Raw genomic sequence first — 16,812 nt, forward strand, 5'->3', positions numbered from 1 at the left:
GTTTACTGGGATCTGAGAGTATGGGACTCCGCACGCCCGTGAGCTGACGTCCCACCTCATTCCTTGTCCAGCATCCTGCCACTGTCTTTGGAAAAAGATGGAGATGCCTGTGGGGCAAGCGCGTTCTGAACCCCACATACAGATGTAGATCCCCTCATCTGGTTCCCACCATTTGTCCCAACAGACACTCAACCCCCCGTGAGTTCCCGTTATTGTCCGATGGGTGTTATTACCCAATCTCTTCCATTCCACCGTCGAGTTCTTCATGGTGCTGCTCAACTTGCGCAGCCACCACCAACGGTCCAAAGGTACATGTCCCAAACAAACAAGGCAAATCTTCTTGCCCGCGGTGACGCTGATCCTGGGCGCAATGATCCGCACCCTGGGGTACATCAGAGACGTTTCTCTGTATGCAAATCCCGTCTGGCTGGAGTATTCAGTAGAGTTCGACCCCAGCCAGCCTGGCCATCTCCCTTCATGGAAGTAGGCAGCAGTCTCTTCAGCGCCCCGTGAGCCGGTTCCGTCAGTCGCGATGGGGCCTCTATTTCCAGAGCACCCGTAGACGGTGGAGTCCTTGGTGCGGCCCCGATAGGCCCAGCTCCATCCGACCATCTCGAACGCGACGAGGATCCCTCTCATCTTTCTCCTGGTTCCTGCAATAAATCAAACAATATAGCCAGGCTCCCGAGAGATTCTGGCTTAGGTGACGGCATGATCGGGTCTTTCGACCTCGATCCAAAACAACACACATACGGGGCAGATTTAAAACTACTTAAACTGTAAATCATTTTAATATTTACACACCTTAAACTTAAACCTAAACTTATGTACAGCGCCGACCGTCCCCGGGCGGCTTGCCTAATCCCTGATTGGACTGCAGCTTTACGCTCCCTGTGGCGGGGCTGCAGTGACCTGTGGCTCTGTTTCCCCGCAGCCTTTTGCTGCTAATCGGGGACTGTGTTTTTTCATGGATTTCTGAAGTCGGTGTCTACTGGGAGCGGGGGAATCGGGCCAAGGTTTTACAGGCTGAGGCGTTCAAGTCGACCTGCGAAAAGGTACTTTGGGCATGGCTCCCTTAGCGAGTGGACCTTCGGGTGGGACTTTAGCTCTCACAGCCCGTGGCTCTTCCACGACTGTGGGCTTTGGCTCCCTTCCCTCATGCTCCGCCCCTTTGGGATTTGGGCAGGCTCCCTTGGCGAGTGGACCTTCAGGTGGGACTTCAGCTCTCACAGCCCGTGGCTCTTCCACGACTGTAGGCTTCGGCTCCCTCCCCTCAGGCTCCGCCCCTTCGGGAATTGGGCCTGTGGCAGACGGCTCCTCCTCACCTGTCCCTACAGGTGGAGAATCTCTGCCCCCAATTTCTACCTCCCCCACGCTCGAGTCGAGGGCGGGATCTCCGTCCTCCGACTCCACCTCTTCCAGAATCGTGTCGAGGGCGGGACCTTGTTGTTCGGGCCCCTCCTTGTCCGAGTCCCAGGCCATCGGAGAAAGCTCCCCCCAGGTGGGCGGGACCTCTTCTCCTTCCAAGCAGGCTACAAAGCCAGCTTGTGTGGTCTGTGACTCATCGCACGCCTCAGGCTGAGGATCTTTATCCTCAGACCTGGCTTCGGTTGCTGATGTTCTCGCACCCGGTTTAAACAGTTTGCACTGGTTGATGTGAAATCATTTAGTGCGCCTGGGCAACTTCACTGCATATACCATGGGGCTGGTTTTGCCTACAATCTTGTAGGGTCCCCGGTACAGTGGTTCTGAACTCACCACTCGGGCAGAGTCTCCTACCATGACCTTATCTCCCACATTCCACTCCTGTGCTCCGGTGGCGGGGATCAATAGATCTTGTACCGATTCCCGTCCGGCCTTATCTATGGCTCTCTTACCGGCGCGGATGGTCAGACCCAGGAATTTCACTTCCTGCTGGCCAATCCGTGCCTTCTTTGGATTTACTTTGAAACCCTTTCTTCCTAACAGCTCCAATAACTCGGCCAATAGTGGGCCATGCTCCTCTCTTGAGTCTGTGAACAGGAGCAGGTCGTCCACATATTGCACTAGCTGATTGGGCTGGCTGAACTCTTTTAAACTCCCTGCCATGCACTGATGGAATATGCTGGGGCTGTTGTGGAAACCCTGTGGCAAGCAGTTCCAGGTGTACTGTTGCCCTTTAAATGTAAAGGCAAACTTGTACTGATACTCCCTCCGTAAAGGGATGGACCAAAACCCATAAGAAATATCCAGCACCGTGAACGTGGTCACGGAGGCTGGAATACTTCCTATCAGGTCGGCAACTGCTGCTACTGTTGGCGTGCAGGCTGGGATGTTGCTATTGAGGACTCTGTAGTCCACTGTGGCTCTCCAGGAATCGTCCGGCTTCTTCACCGGCCATAACGGAGAGTTCACATGGGTGGCTATCGGTCTCAACATGCCTTGCTGCACCAGTGACGATATTGCTGTCTCCATGTCGGGCTCCGCTTCCCGGGGGAAGTTATACTGTTTTTGGGGTCGGGCCATGGGGTCCCCGTCTACGCTAACCTCAAACTCGGTGACCCTCCCACAATCGTGCTTGTGAGTGGCAAACGTCGCCAAGTGGTCGCACACGAATGTCTGCAAATCTTGTGGGACGCCCGCGACCATGAGCTCGAGGTCGTAGCCCTCTTTTGGCTTCACGGTACACAGGGTCCCTCTTTCTCCTTCCCCTGGGATGACGACTACCTGGCCCAGCTCACCCTTACCAGCTCCCCAAAGACAATGGTTTCTTAGGTCCACGAGGATCCCGTGTTCGACCAAGAAATCGGACCCGAGGATCCCTTTCCCATTCTCCATCTCCCACTTCATCAGTATACACCTCCACTTGGTGTGGAGTGGTCCTAAATGAATGGAGAGGGGAAAGGAATGTGTGCCAGCCTGTTCCTTGCCTGTGAAGCCCGACAGAATATATGGTACCCCAGTGGACAGAGGCGAGGTGGCGGGGTTACCTGTGTGGATCACGGTGCACGATGCCCCCGTATCCAACAAATAGGTTCCTTTTACCTCCTGCACCTCCATCTCCACGAGGGGTCGCCTCCATATATCATATTGCAGTGCACACAAGTAAACGGGCTGCGCCGGCTCTAGTCATTTGGGCACAGCGGTTGGGGTTTCGGGAGCGACAAGACCGGTGGTGACGGCTACTTTCCCCTGCGAAATCATCAGAGACCGCATTGTCTCTAAAATTGATTCAATCGCAGCGGGATTCATAACTGCACCAGCTCCTTGTGCTGGGGCAGGGGCTACGGCTTGGGTTTTGGCTGGTGCTGGGGCGGCGGTCTGGGCTTGGGCTTGGGCTGCGGGAAATCTCCCTTTATTATCCTTCCACGGATTTCTACAGTCCTTGCGCCAATGTCCATCCTTCCCACACCCGTAGCAATTGAGCTTGGCCTGGACAGGGCGATTCCCCTCCTGATGCCACTCCTTCTGACTTAGGGCTGCGGGTTTTGCCTCATGCACCTTTCCCTTCTGGGGAGGTGTTTCCTGACCTCTACAATTCTTGTATGCCACATTAAGCTGATGGAGTACCGTCTCCTCCGTGACACCGGGACCTTGGGGATCAAACCATGACCTGGCTAGGGCCCATATCTCTGGCAAACTGTTGGTAACCAAACAACGGAGCCAATGAACCCGCTGTTCGTTGCTCATCAGAGCCCGTTCAGGCATACTCGGACAGCTGCTTCGACATACTGGCCACAGCCTTTCTGCGAAAACCCGTGGGGGTTCTCCAGATAGCTGCACGGTCCCTTCTACACGGTCAAACGGACTACCGTCGTCCACTCCCATTACTTCTGAAACTTCCTCCCTGAGATCCATATACCCTTTCCGTCCCCTTTTACTATCCTCTGAGAGGCACTGAAGGATTGTGGAATCCAGGGAGAAAAGCAACAGTTTGACCTGTTCCTGATCATCACAGTCATTGATTGCTGCTGTTTCCTCTATCTCTCTGAAATGAATCGAGGGATCTCCCTTCACTGTGAGTCGTGTGAGGTGGCTCACCATGGACCTTAATTGCGGGCCAGTGTAGGGCACCATGAGCTGGTTCTGGTGGGGTTCGATACTGCCATCGACAGCGTTGGGACCGAACCTCTGGTGCCGAGCGGGACACATTGGTGCCGGGCCCGGCTTTTCGACGAGTGGTTCTTCCACACACTCCATCTCGGCTACCTCCTCTTTTGCTACCCCCTCCTTTTCCGACCAAGTCTCACTATAGCTCGGCGGTGCTGAGGGCTCGGTGGCTGGTACCACAATTACCTCAGCTGGAATCGGCTGCTTTGATTCCTTTAAAAAGTCCATGTGACTGGCTTTCGGGCTGACGAGACACACCATGCCTCTTGCCTTAACCAGGGCCGTTCTTAGGTCCTCTATGGTCTTTTGGCAGGGTCCGTGGTCTGTGCTCTCAAACCCGTGCTCGAGGGCCAGCTTGTAAGCTGCCTTAACCTCCACTACTCTCTCCTCCTGCGCTCTTAGCTGTTGTGCGAGGCGGGCGCTTTTCTCCCGTATCCTCGTTTCATTAATCTTTGCCTCAGTAACCTGGCACTCCAGGTACTCTATCCTGGCCTGATGTTGACTAGCTACCACTTGGCGTTCCTGATTCAGCGCGTGAAGCGCTGTGATGAGTTTTTCCCCACCCATGGCCTTTTCCTCTATCTCTGCTGCTTGGGTTGTGATCTTGGCTGCCTGTGCTGCAATGACCCGGTCCAAGATCTGGACCTGCTTCTTGTAACACATCAGCCACACTGCCTTTTCCACTGACTCCTTATGCTCTTTGCTCTCTGTCCACCTGATGGCTGCGTCCACCGGACGCCCATCCAGCAAGAGATCGGAAATCCACTGTTTAGTGAGATTTATCTTGCCAAAGACATAATCTGCTATTCTCTCATCCATTGCATTTCAACCATTCAAACTTGGATCTACTACATTGCAATCCTGCTGCCAGAGTCCTGCCGTGGTCGCCATTTTCTGTAAGGGGTTTTCCTCGAGAGGTTTCCCTGAGGTTTCACTCTCTAGAGGCCTCTCTCTCTTGCACAGTAAACCTTGAGTGGTTTGACCCACTCGCCCCTTAGATTCTATACTCTGGACTTAGGCGCAGGAACTACAATGTAGAGAAAACTCGTGTAGACCAAGTTTGATGAAACAAAATGAAATTTTATTGCATAAGGAAAAATATCAAATCAAATGCAAGCAGATGAGGGAGTACATGGGAGGGAAAAACACACAAACAAATCATAACGACACAGTACTAACTAAAGCAAATACAGGCATCTTATACTCTACAAAGATCATTATGAAATAAGGAAACACACAGAACATCGAGGGACAACAACTCATGTTAATTGTACCCTTAAATCCACCCCCTTATTAAACCTATCTAGATCTGATTGTGAAGGGCCAGAAACATGCTCACCAATCCCACTATGAAGTGCAAGGTTTTGAAATCGAGTCTGTGTTTGGTCCTTTCAGGCGTCTCGTCTCCACGTGGATCATGGGGCCCCTGCGAGCTGCGCCACACCTCTCTCCTGAGGTGGGGGTCGGGGGCGGCTGGACACCGGCAGGCCTGGATGTCGGCGGGGTCGAGAATCGTCGGCTCGACCCTGGTTAGAGGAGCCTTGGGCTGGCTCCCATCGCTTCTTCAGGTTCCTTTCCTCTCTTCTGCCGAGCCGTGGTGGCTGGAAGGTTTCTTTGCTTGGGACCTTTATTTATTTCTTTCTTCTCCCAAGTTGGGTCGATGGCCTCTTGCTCCGGCAACAGCCCGGGGATGGTCAATGATCTCCTGATGTGCTTCCCCGGGGCGGAACGCCGGTTTCGGGATGGCCTTCTTGATGTTGGCTTTCTTCTTCCTCCTGCGATTGACTGCTCCTTCTTCTGGGTGTCCGGATTCAAGCTGCCTGTTTCCAGCTCTCCAACCCGGTGTGTCTGACTGTCCCGAGAGCTTGCTGCTGTTCGTACCTCTCCAAGCTTGCTCGTTTTGAGTGTGTGTCCCGCTGCCGAAAATGTCTTCCAGATATACCTATCTTCCAGAGGCTTCACTTCCCGCCCAAAATCAGGTTAGTCTTTGTTTTAATTTTGGCGGGCCGCGAGCACAGTGGGGTAGCCATTATATTTTAAAATGTCTTAAACGGCTGGTAACAGGCCCATCTCTGGTTTGAAATTACCTCCATTGTTTTTAATGTCCTGCTGATCTCATTATCTAGTCCTGGGTGCTGTTCTCATGAATATGAAATTGTCCCCTTTTGTCTGGGGCAACATCTTGATGGCCTCTGTCTCCAGGCCAATCTTGACTAGATCTGCATCTAATCCATATGCATACCTGTGGGTCTGGTTTCGTTCTCTCAGGAACGGCTTCCAGAACTTAATGTGGGATGAATCCACAAATCTGTCTGAGGTTGCGCAGGAACCATTTTAAAGTGTCCCAATAAGCTGGTCACATGGTATGGTGGCCATTTGTTATGCCCCTTTTTCTGGGCTTCTTTTAAAACAGTCTTTAAAATCATGGCCTCTTCTGCCATTTGACCCTTATTAATGTAAAGTCCAATTTTGCGAATCCTACATGATGATGGGATCGATGACTCGCCTTGAGCTCAGACATTTAAAGGTGCCTTCCACACATCACACTTGAAGGTTGTTGGAGGAAGAGGACAGGTCTTTGGGAGAGGTGTGGTTGTTGAGAAACTAAAGATTTTGACCTGAAGCTTGAGTGAAGCATGCAGTCCCAATGGCAGAAGGCAGCACCCAGATTCCCTGACTCCTCCCTGAAAGACCTGCTCCAAGGAGTTCAAGCAACAGGGACATTCTGTTCCCTGGGTATGGGCACAAGAGCCCTTCCAATGAGACCAAGAGGGCATGGTTGGAGATTGTGGAGGAAGACAGCAGCAGGGGTGTAGTCAGGCAGTTCTGGATCCAGTGCTGCAAAAGGTTTAATAACCTCATGAGGTCAGGAAAGGTGAGTGCAATGCCATACTCAACTACATCCTGATGTGCCTGTCACCCCAACCCTATAATTGTGCCTTCCCAAGCCTACACCTGCACATCAATCCTCACACCAACCTACCTTGCAAGGTGCACCCATCTCTCACTCTCTAGTGTTGAGATTAGGCCAATTAGTAGCTTATCTCTAGTCTTTCAAATAATCAGTTTCGAATGCAAACCAATATGGTGGGTATATTGAGTTTAATCAGAGTTTAAGACAGAATATAACATGCTAGTTATACAGCAAAAACATACGACCATGACAAGCAACTGGTATCGGTCCCGATCGGACAGATGGCTGGCGTGCGTGTACAGTTCTCTGGATTGTGGCCTCTCTTTCTCTCATTTAAGTGCGGATTGAACAGACTGCTGCAGTTGGGTGAGTGAGGGAGTCTTAACTGTTTTTTAAAAATCAAACTTTTGTTTGTTTCACATTTACTGTTACTGGTTAAAATCTAAATTTCCCAGCTTTTTTTTTAAACTGGTTCTCCTGTTTTTATTGTACAGCAGTACTTATACAACTCATCAATTACATAGTAAATCCATTACATTCATTGACCACAATTTAAAAAAAGCCTTAAGAACAGCTTTATGGTTAACAATCCAAATGCAATAATAAATTTTACAAATGAATCAATAACATTTACAGTTCAAACTACCACTATTTCAATAAACCAAAAATAAACCCGTATCACACCAGTCCTCAAACAGCTTTATGGTCAACAATATAAATACAATAATACATTTATATTTATTGTGACTGTCTATTGTTTAAAATCTAAATTTCCCAGCCTTAAGCAGGAATATACAGGGAGATACAAGGCCTACAATTCAGAACAGCTGAAGACAGTTAATTAGGGGAACTAGATTAAACTGGTTTTCCTGTAGCAGGGCTCAGCCAGTTTGTTTCAGGGCCTATAAAAACAGGTTTGCAGTGTGGCTGGAGTTTGAGGAGGGGTTTGAGGAGGAGGAGTTTGAGGAGCAGTTTGAGGAGGAGGAATTGGAGGAGGGGGAGGAGTTTGAGGAGGAGGAGGAGTTTGAGGATGAGGAGTTTGAGGAGGTGGAGGAGTTTGAGGAAGAGGAGGAGGAGTTTGAGGAGGAGGAGTTTGAGAAGGAGGAGGAGGAGTGTGAGGAGGAGGAGTTTGAGGAGGAGGAGTTTGAGGAGGAGGAGGAGGATGAGCTGGAGTTTGAGGAGGAGGAGTTAGAGGAGGAGGAGTTTGAGGAGGAGGAATTGGAGTTTGAGGAGGAGGAGTTTGAGGAGGAGGAGGAGTTTGAGGAGGAGGAGGAGTTTGAGGAGGAGGAGGAGGAGTTTGAGGAGGAGGAGGAGTTTGAAGAGGAGGAGGAGGAGTTTGAGGAGGAGGAGTTTGAGGAGTTTGAGGAGGAGTTTGAGGAGGAGGAGTTTGAGGAGTTTGAGGAGGAGTTTCAGGAGTTTGAGGAGGAGTTTGAGGAGTTTGAGGAGGAGGAGGAGGAGTTTGAGGAGGAGGAGGAGTTTGAGGAGGAGGACGAGGAGGAGTTTGAGGAGGAGTTTGAGGAGTTTGAGGAGGAGTTTGAGGAGGAGTTTGAGGAGGAGGAGGAGTTTGAGGAGGAGTTTGAGGAGGAGGAGGAGGAGGAGGAGGAGTGTAATGTATGTAATGTATATATATATACCTTAAGGGAGAGAACTACTTTTTACAGCTCCTGTATACTGTAGTACCGGCAGTGACCACACCTGCATATAAACCCTGAGTAGTGATCTGTACAGTAGTTCTAGAGTAATCCTCATTCAGTAAACACCTGTTGAATCGTTCCCTGCAGTCTGTTGTCTGATTATTGAAGGACACAACATTAAGATACACGGACATAACATTGGCGACAAGGCAGATTTGAACCTACCTGCAACTCTGCATCACCTCCCAGGGATTCGCTCCTGGTGAACAGTGGAAGAAGGTCGAGTCCAGATGCATGGGCATCGACCACGGGCAACCGCCCAGTCATCCAGCGGAGATTTGAGCATCGCAGCGGAGGCTGTTAAGAGCCAGGCTTGGCTTTCCAGGCACGGTGGTCTAGCGAAACGGGCTGCCAACAGGTACTGCGCAGACGCTTCTCGGACAGCGGCGGGCTAGAGCCCAACCGAGCGGCACAGAAAAAGGCCGAGCAGCGTCGATGGGGGAGAGAGAAAGGGCAGAGCGCACAGAGCGCAACTGGTGTTCAGGACCGAGCGGCGTCAACGGGGGAGAGAGACGAGAGAGAGCAGAGCGCAGCCGGTGTTCAAGGGCCGAGCAGCGTCAACGGGGGAGAGAGGCGCGCAGGAAAACGCGAGGCGCTGCCATTGCCACGAGGACCGCAGGGAGCGGCGTTGGCAGCAGCACAGGAGCAGCGCGCGAAGCCCACAGGGTGTCGCCATTTGCCACGAGGACCGCCGAGAGAGCCTTGGCAGTAGCGCGGGAGACGCAATTTTAAGCCGCAGCGGGGAAGAAAGGAAAGCAAGGGAGACGCCATTTTAAGCCAGTCTAACCACACCCAAAAATGCCGAAGAGTGGCAGCATCACAGCGTTCGACAATGAAGTTGAAGATTGGACGACATATGTCGAACGCATAGAAGTATACTGCAAGGCGAATGAAGTGCCAGATGACAAGAAAGCGCTGGTATTGTTGAATTCAATGGGTGCATAAACGTATGGCTTACTACGAAACCGAGTAACCCCAGAGAAGCCAGTAGAAAAGGATTTTGAAAACATCGTGTCAATCCTACAGGACCACTTAAACCCCACACTGCTGCTGATAGCAGAAAGATTTAAGTTTCACAAAAGGAACCAGCATAAAGATGAAAGTAATGCTGAGTATTTAAAGGAACTGCGCAAGCTATCGAAACACTGCCAGTTTGGAACGGGACTAGCAGATACTTTAAGGGACAAGTTTGTGTGTGGGCTTCAAAGTGAAGGAACCCAGAAACAGCTTCTATCAGAAAAGGATCTTACGCTGGACAAAGCTTTCAGCATTGCAGTATCACACGAAGCAGCAGCACGGGGTGCTGCAGAGACACAACGGAGACCGCAAGAATATGGCACAAATGAAATGTCATACGGAACAGTGATTGCTATCGCTGCGGCAGAACAACACACGACCATAATGATTGCTGATTCAAGGACAAAGTGTGCAGACAGTGTGGAAAAGTAGGACACATAGCAAGAGTCTGCAGGTCGGGAAAGAAAACCAGCAGCAAGAAATCTCCACAGGAGAAGTACAAGAAGGTACATAAGGTGACGGAGAGTAGTTCAGACGAACAGAAGAGTGATACAGACTCCGGAAGCAACGAGCTGGGTTGTCTGAAACTACATAATGTGATCAAAACGGAGGATCACCAAATTATCTGGGTCATGCTCAAGATAGCAGGAGTCCAAGTGAAAATGGAATTGGACACAGGATCAGCCCTAACAGTCATAAGCCGAAGGGACTACAAGCGGCTATTCTCACATATACCCTTGAGAGATACAAAGATTGTCTTGAAGACGTACACGGGGCAAAAAGTCTACCCCAAAGGAAAAATAAGGGTGAACATTATATATAACGGCAAGGAAACACCAAAAATGGACCTATATGTATTGCCAGATGGAGGACCACCACTACTAGGATGTGAATGGATCCGGAAGATACAGCTAGATTGGCATTCCATACAAGCACTGACTGTAGATGCCAAAAAGGATGATGACGTCACACCTGGACGACTGTCAAAAATGCTAACTGACGCACAAGAAGTGTTCCAGCAGGGACTCGGAACACTAAAAGGCATAACAGCGACGATCAAAATAGAGGAAAATGCAAGCCCAAAGTTTTTTAAGGCCAGACCGGTACCTTATGCGATCCACCCAGCCGTCGAAGCAGAGCTGGAAGGGTTGGAACATTCAGGAGTACTGTCCAAAGTGGACTGGAGTGAGTGGGCTACATCCATCATTCCTGTAATGAAGAGGTCGTTGAGTAATACGCCTGGGGAACCAAAGAAGGTTCGCATCTGTGGGGACTTTAAGGTGACATTGAACCCAATCCTTCACACTGTACAATATCCGCTTCCGCGGATTGAAGATATTTTCGCCTCGCTCTCTGGAGGGAAACGCTTCACTAAGATTAATCTGGCCCAGGCGTACCTGCAAATAGAGGTAGAAGAAGCCTCGAAACAGCACCTCACGATCAACACTCATAAAGGTCTCTACCAATACAACCGGCTGGTGTTCGGGGTAGCATCAGCTCCGGCTATTTGGCAAAGGGCAATGGATCAAGTCCTGCAAGGGATTCCAGGGACCCAGTGTTATTTGGACGACATCCTGGTCACGGGCAAAAATGACAGTGATCACCTCGCCAACCTGGAGCAGGTGCTCACTAGATTGAAGGAATATGGGCTCCGAACTAATCGCCACAAATGCGAGTTTTTCCAGAAGCAGATCTCGTATTGTGGCCACGTTATTGATAAAGAGGGGTTACATAAGTCCCCTGAAAAGATTGAGGTAGTAGTCATGGCTCCAGCACCGGAAAATGTGTCACAACTGAGGTCGGTCCTCGGGCTAGTGAACTACTACCATAAGTTCTTGCCAAATTTGTCTACCGTACTACACCCACTGAACATCCTACTGCAAACGGGGGTACCATGGAAGTGGAGTGACGAATGTAAACGAGCTTTCCAGAAGAGCAAAGCATTGATCACATCAAAAGAGGTGTTGGCTCATTTCAACCCAGCACTACCAATTTGGTTGGCGTGTGATGCATCACACTATGGCATTGGAGCGGTGCTGTCGCACAAATTCTCGGACGGCTCGGAGAGGCCAGTAGCCTTTGCGTCTCAGTCACTAACCTCAGCCGAGCGTAACTATGCCCAGATTGACAGGGAGGCCCTCAGCCTAGTGTGGGGAGTGAAAAAGTTCAATCACTATCTGCACGGGCAGAAGTTCACCTTGCTGACTGACCACCAACCACTTGTCTCCATCTTTAATCCAAAGAAGGGCGTTCTGGTGATGACTGCGCAACGGCTACAAAGATGGTCCCTTTTTCTAGGGGCGCACCAATATGAAATTGAGTATAAGGGCATGAAACAGCATGGAAACGCTGATGGGCTACCACGCCTGCCACTGCCTACTGTGGAGGAAGCACCAGCAGTGGATCCTGTCGAAATATTTCATTCGACTATAATTGAATGCTTGCCAGTAACTAACGCTGGTATAGAGAAGGAGACCCGAAATGACCCGACACTGTCTCGGGAATATGATTTGCCGGTGAAGGGATGGCCAGCACATGGCGACTCACTGTTGCCAGCATTCTCATCCAGAAGAGAACAGCTGTCAGTATGCCAGGGGACCTTGATGTGTGGATCCCGAGTGGTAATTCCACCCAAGTTAAGGGAGAGAGTGCTCAATGAGCTTCACGAAGGTCATCTGGGAGGGGTGAAAATGAAAAGCCTTGCTAGGGCTTATGTGTGGTGGCCGGGGATCGATCAGCAAATCGAGGACCTGACAAAGAGCTGCTCAGGATGCCAGAAGTTCCAAAATGCACCACCACATGCCCCTCTACACCCATGGGAGTGGCCCTCATCTCCATGTCAACGGGTGCATATTGATTTTGCTGGTCCATTCATGGACTCAATGTTTTTAATAGCCGTGGATGCGCACTCGAAATGGCCTGAGGTGATCAAAATGTCCTCCACCACCTACGGACCATTTTTGCCAGGAACGGCTTGCCAGAGCAGATTTGCTCTGATAACGGACCACAGTTTGTGTCCGAAGAGTTTCGAAGATTTATGAAAAGGAATGGGGTAAGGCATTACACATCCGTCCCGTATCATCCAGCCACAAATGGATTGGCTGAGAGGTTCGTACAAACCTTTAAAAAAGCAGTAAAGGCCATGTGCGATGCCGACATTCCACTGCAGCATAAGGTGGACAATTTTCTGTTAGCCTACAGAAATGCGACACATGCAGTCACCAACCAGGCCCTGGCCATGATGTTCTTTAACTGAAGGTTGAGATCTCGTCTGGATTTGCTCAGACCAAATGTACGAAGAGATGTTGAGAGTAAGCAATTCCAGCACATCAATGAGAAGCCGACAAGTAGCTTCAATGTAGGGCAACCAGTCTTGGCCCGCGACTACCGAACAGAGAAATGGCAACCAGGAACAACATGCACACAGCAGGGGCCACTAATGTACACAGTGGATGTTGGGGAGAACATTGTGAGATGCCATGATGACCAGATCCTAGAGTCACAGGAACGAGTCAACCCCATGTCTCGGCCATACGTACCTGGTGAGGAACCCGACGTACAGGTCGCATCTACCTCAGAAACAATAGCATTGGAAGCTGATGAATCAACTGATGACAGGGTGCTAGAATCGCCTCCGCACCAAGAGCGAGACACTCGGGAAAGGCGTTATCCAGAAAGAATCAGGAAGCCTCCCCAGAGACTGAATATATGAATGGACTATTTTCATATACCATTGTATATTAAAAATGTTAATTGTTAAATGAGTATTATGGTACTGTTAATCTAAAAGGGGAGGAATTGTAATGTATGTAATGTATATATACCTTAAGGGAGAGAACTACTTTTTACAGCTCCTGTATACTGTAGTACCGGCAGTGACCACACCTGTATATAAACCCTGAGTAGTGATCTGTACAGTTAGTTCTAGAGTAACCCTCATTCAGTAAACACCTGTTGAGTCGTTCCCTGTAGTCTGTTGTCTGATTATTGAAGGACACAACATTAAGATACATGGACATAACAAAGAGGAGGAGGAGGAGGAGGAGGAGGAGGAGGAGGAAGAGGAGGAGGAGTTTGAGGAGGAGGAGGAGTATGAGTAGGAGGAGGAGTTTGAGGATGAGGAGGAGTTTGAGGAGGAGGAGGAGTTTGAGGAGGCAGAGGAGTTTGAGGAGGAGGAGTAGGAGTTTGAGGAGGAGTTTGAGGAGGAGGAGGAGTTTGAGGAGGAGGAGGAGTTTGAGGAGGGGAGGAGTTTGAGGAGGAGGAGTAGGAGTTTGAAGAGGAGGAGTAGGAGTTTGAGGAGGAGTTTGATGAGTTTGAGGAGGAGTTTGAGGAGGAGGAGGAGTTTGAGGAGCAGGAGGAGTTTGAGGAGGAGGAGGAGTTTGAGGAGGAGGAGGAGGAGGAGGAGGAGGAAGAGGAGGAGGAGGAGGAGGAGGAGTTTGAGGAGGAGGAGGAGTTTGAGGAGGAGTTTGAGGAGCAGTTTGAGGAGGAGGAGGAGTTTGTGGAGGAGGAGGAGTTTGAGGAGGAGGAGTCTGAGGAGGAGGAGTTTGAGGAGGAGGAGGAGTTTGAGGAGGAGGAGGAGTTTGAGGAGGAGGAGTAGGAGTTTGAGGAGGAGTTTGAGGAGTTTGAGGAGGAGTTTGAGGAGGAGGAGGAGTTTGAGGAGGAGGAGGAGTTTGAGGAAGCATTTGAGGAGGAGGAAGAGTTTGAGGAGGAGGAGGAGTTTGAGGAGGAGGAGGAGTTTGAGGAGGAGTTTGGCAGCGTGGAGTGTTCCTCCTGTGCTATCTGGGAAGTCCGGGTCACTTTTGGTGTCCAGGACGAACACATGTGCAGGAAGTGTCTCCAGCTGCAGCTACTCGAAATCCACATTTCGGATATGGAACTGCGGTCGGTGTCACTGTGGAGCATCTGTGAGGCTGCGCTCTACGTGGATAACATGTTTAATGAGGTGGTCACACCGCAGGTAAAGAGTGCACAGGCAGAAAGTGAATGGGTGACTGCCAGACAGAGTAAAAGAACTAGGAAAGTAGTGCAGGAGTCCCCTGGGTCCATCTCCCCCTCCAACAGATTTTCCGTTTTGGATACTGATGGGGGAGATGGTTTCTCAGGGGAATGCAGCAAGAGCCAAGTCCATGGAACTACGAGTGGCTCAGTTGCACAGGAGGGGAGGAAAAAGAGTGGGAGAGCAATAGTGACAGGGGATTCTATCGTAAGAGGAACAGATAGACGTTTCTGTGGCCGCAGACGTGACTCCAAGATGGTATGTTGCCTCTCTGGTGCCAGGGTCAAGGGTGTCACTGAGCGGCTGCAGGACATTCTGAAGGAGGAGAGTGAACAGTCAGAGGTCGTGGTCCATATCGGTACCAACGACCTAGGTAGAAAGAGGGACGAGGTCCTGCAATCAGAATATAGGGAGCTCGGAAATAAATTAAAAAGCAGGCTCTCAAAGGTAGTAATCTCAGAATTACCCCCAATGTCATGTGCTAGCGAGAGCAGAAATAGGGGAATAGACCAGATGAATGCATGGCTGGGGAGATGGTGTAGGAGGGAGGGATTTAAATTCCTGAGGCATTGGGACCAATTCTGGGGAAGGCGGGACCTGTACAAGCTGGACGGGTTACACCTCGGCAGAACCAGGACCAATATCCTCACAGGGGGATTTGCTAGTGCTGTTGGGAAGGATTTAAACTAGTTTGTCAGGGGGCTGGGAACCTAAGTGTGGGCCCAGAATGGAAAGAAACAAAGCTGGAAGTGCAAGTTAGAACAGTAGTCAGCAAAACTAATAGGGAGCAGAAACAAAGGCCAACAGTAAAGAGGGTCAAAGTGCAGAAAAATATTAAACAGGCCAAGTTGAAGGCACTTTCTCTAAATGCACATAGCATTCACAACAAGGTGGATGAATTAATGGCACAAATAGAAGTAAATGGGTATGATGTAATTGCCATTACAGAGACATGGTTGCAGGGTAACCAAAACTGGGAACTGAATGTTCCAGGGTACTCAACATTTAGGAAGGACCGACAAAAAGGAAAAGGAGGCGGCGTAGCACTGTCATAAGGGATGAGATCGGTACGGCAGAAATAAAAGATCTTGGCTCGACAGATTGTGATGCAGAACTGGAATCAGTTTGGGTGGAGCTAAGAAATGGCAAAGGGTGGAAAACATTGGTGGGAGTTGTGAATAGGCCACCAAACAGTAGTGGTAATGTAGGACACAGTATCAATCAAGAAATTAGAAGTGCATGTAACAAGGGCAATATGGTAATCATGGGGGACTTTAGTCTACATATTGACTGGGCAAATCAAATTAACGCTAATGGAGTGGAGGACGAATTCTTGGAACGCATGCGAGATGGTTTCCTGGATCAGTATGTGGAGGAACCAACCAGGGAACAGGCTATTCTGGATCTGGTACTGTGTAATGAGAAAGGGCTAATCAATAATCTTGTGGTAAAGGGGCCTTTAGGGACAAGTGTTTTATGTTAAGTTCGAGAGTGATGTAGTCCAATCTGAAACTATGGTCTTCAATCTAAACAGAGGAAACTACAAGGGTATGAGGGACAAGCTGGTCATGGTAGATTGGGAGGCTACACTAAACCATATGAAGGTGGACATACAATGGCTAACATTCAAGGAAATAATGCATAATTTGCAACAGACACGTATTCCTCTAGGGCATAAAAACCCAAAAGGAAAAGTGATCCAACGGTGGCTAACAAAAGAACGTAAAGCTAGTATTAAGTCAAAGGAGGAAGCTTATAAAGTTGCCAGAAAAAGCGGTCAGCCTGAGGATTGGGATTTTTTAGAAATCAGCAAAGGGGGACAAAGAAATTGATAAAGAAAGGGGAAATGGAATATGAGCACAAACTAGCAAAAAATATAAAAATGGATTGTTAAAGCTTCTACAGGTATGTGAAAAGGAAAAGACTGACAAAGGTAAATGTAGGCCCTTTACAGTCAGACGGGAGAATTTATAATGGGGAATGAGGAAATGGCAGGGAAATTAAATAAATACTTTGTTTCTGTCTTCACGGAGGAAGACACAAAAAAAACCTCAAATACAAGAAAACCAAGGGTGTGGCAAGAATGAGGAACTTAAAGAAAT

General features: G+C 49.6%; 1 protein-coding gene across 1 annotated transcript; it reads left to right on the forward strand.

The window, feature by feature from the left end:
• The first annotated feature begins 7,284 nt into the window (after positions 1-7,284).
• LOC147112751 (uncharacterized) lies at positions 7,285-15,400 on the forward strand. The gene is made up of 2 exons (XM_085996231.1): positions 7,285-7,293; positions 14,459-15,400. Exons 1-2 carry the CDS (start codon positions 7,285-7,287, stop codon positions 15,398-15,400), a joined length of 951 nt encoding a protein of 316 aa, XP_085852357.1.
• Positions 15,401-16,812: the final 1,412 nt, after the last annotated feature.

The sequence above is a fragment of the Somniosus microcephalus genome, chromosome 9 (genome assembly GCF_052327205.1).
Source record: "Somniosus microcephalus isolate GS21.2 chromosome 9, FLI_Smic_1.0, whole genome shotgun sequence".
NCBI lineage: Eukaryota > Metazoa > Chordata > Chondrichthyes > Squaliformes > Somniosidae > Somniosus > Somniosus microcephalus.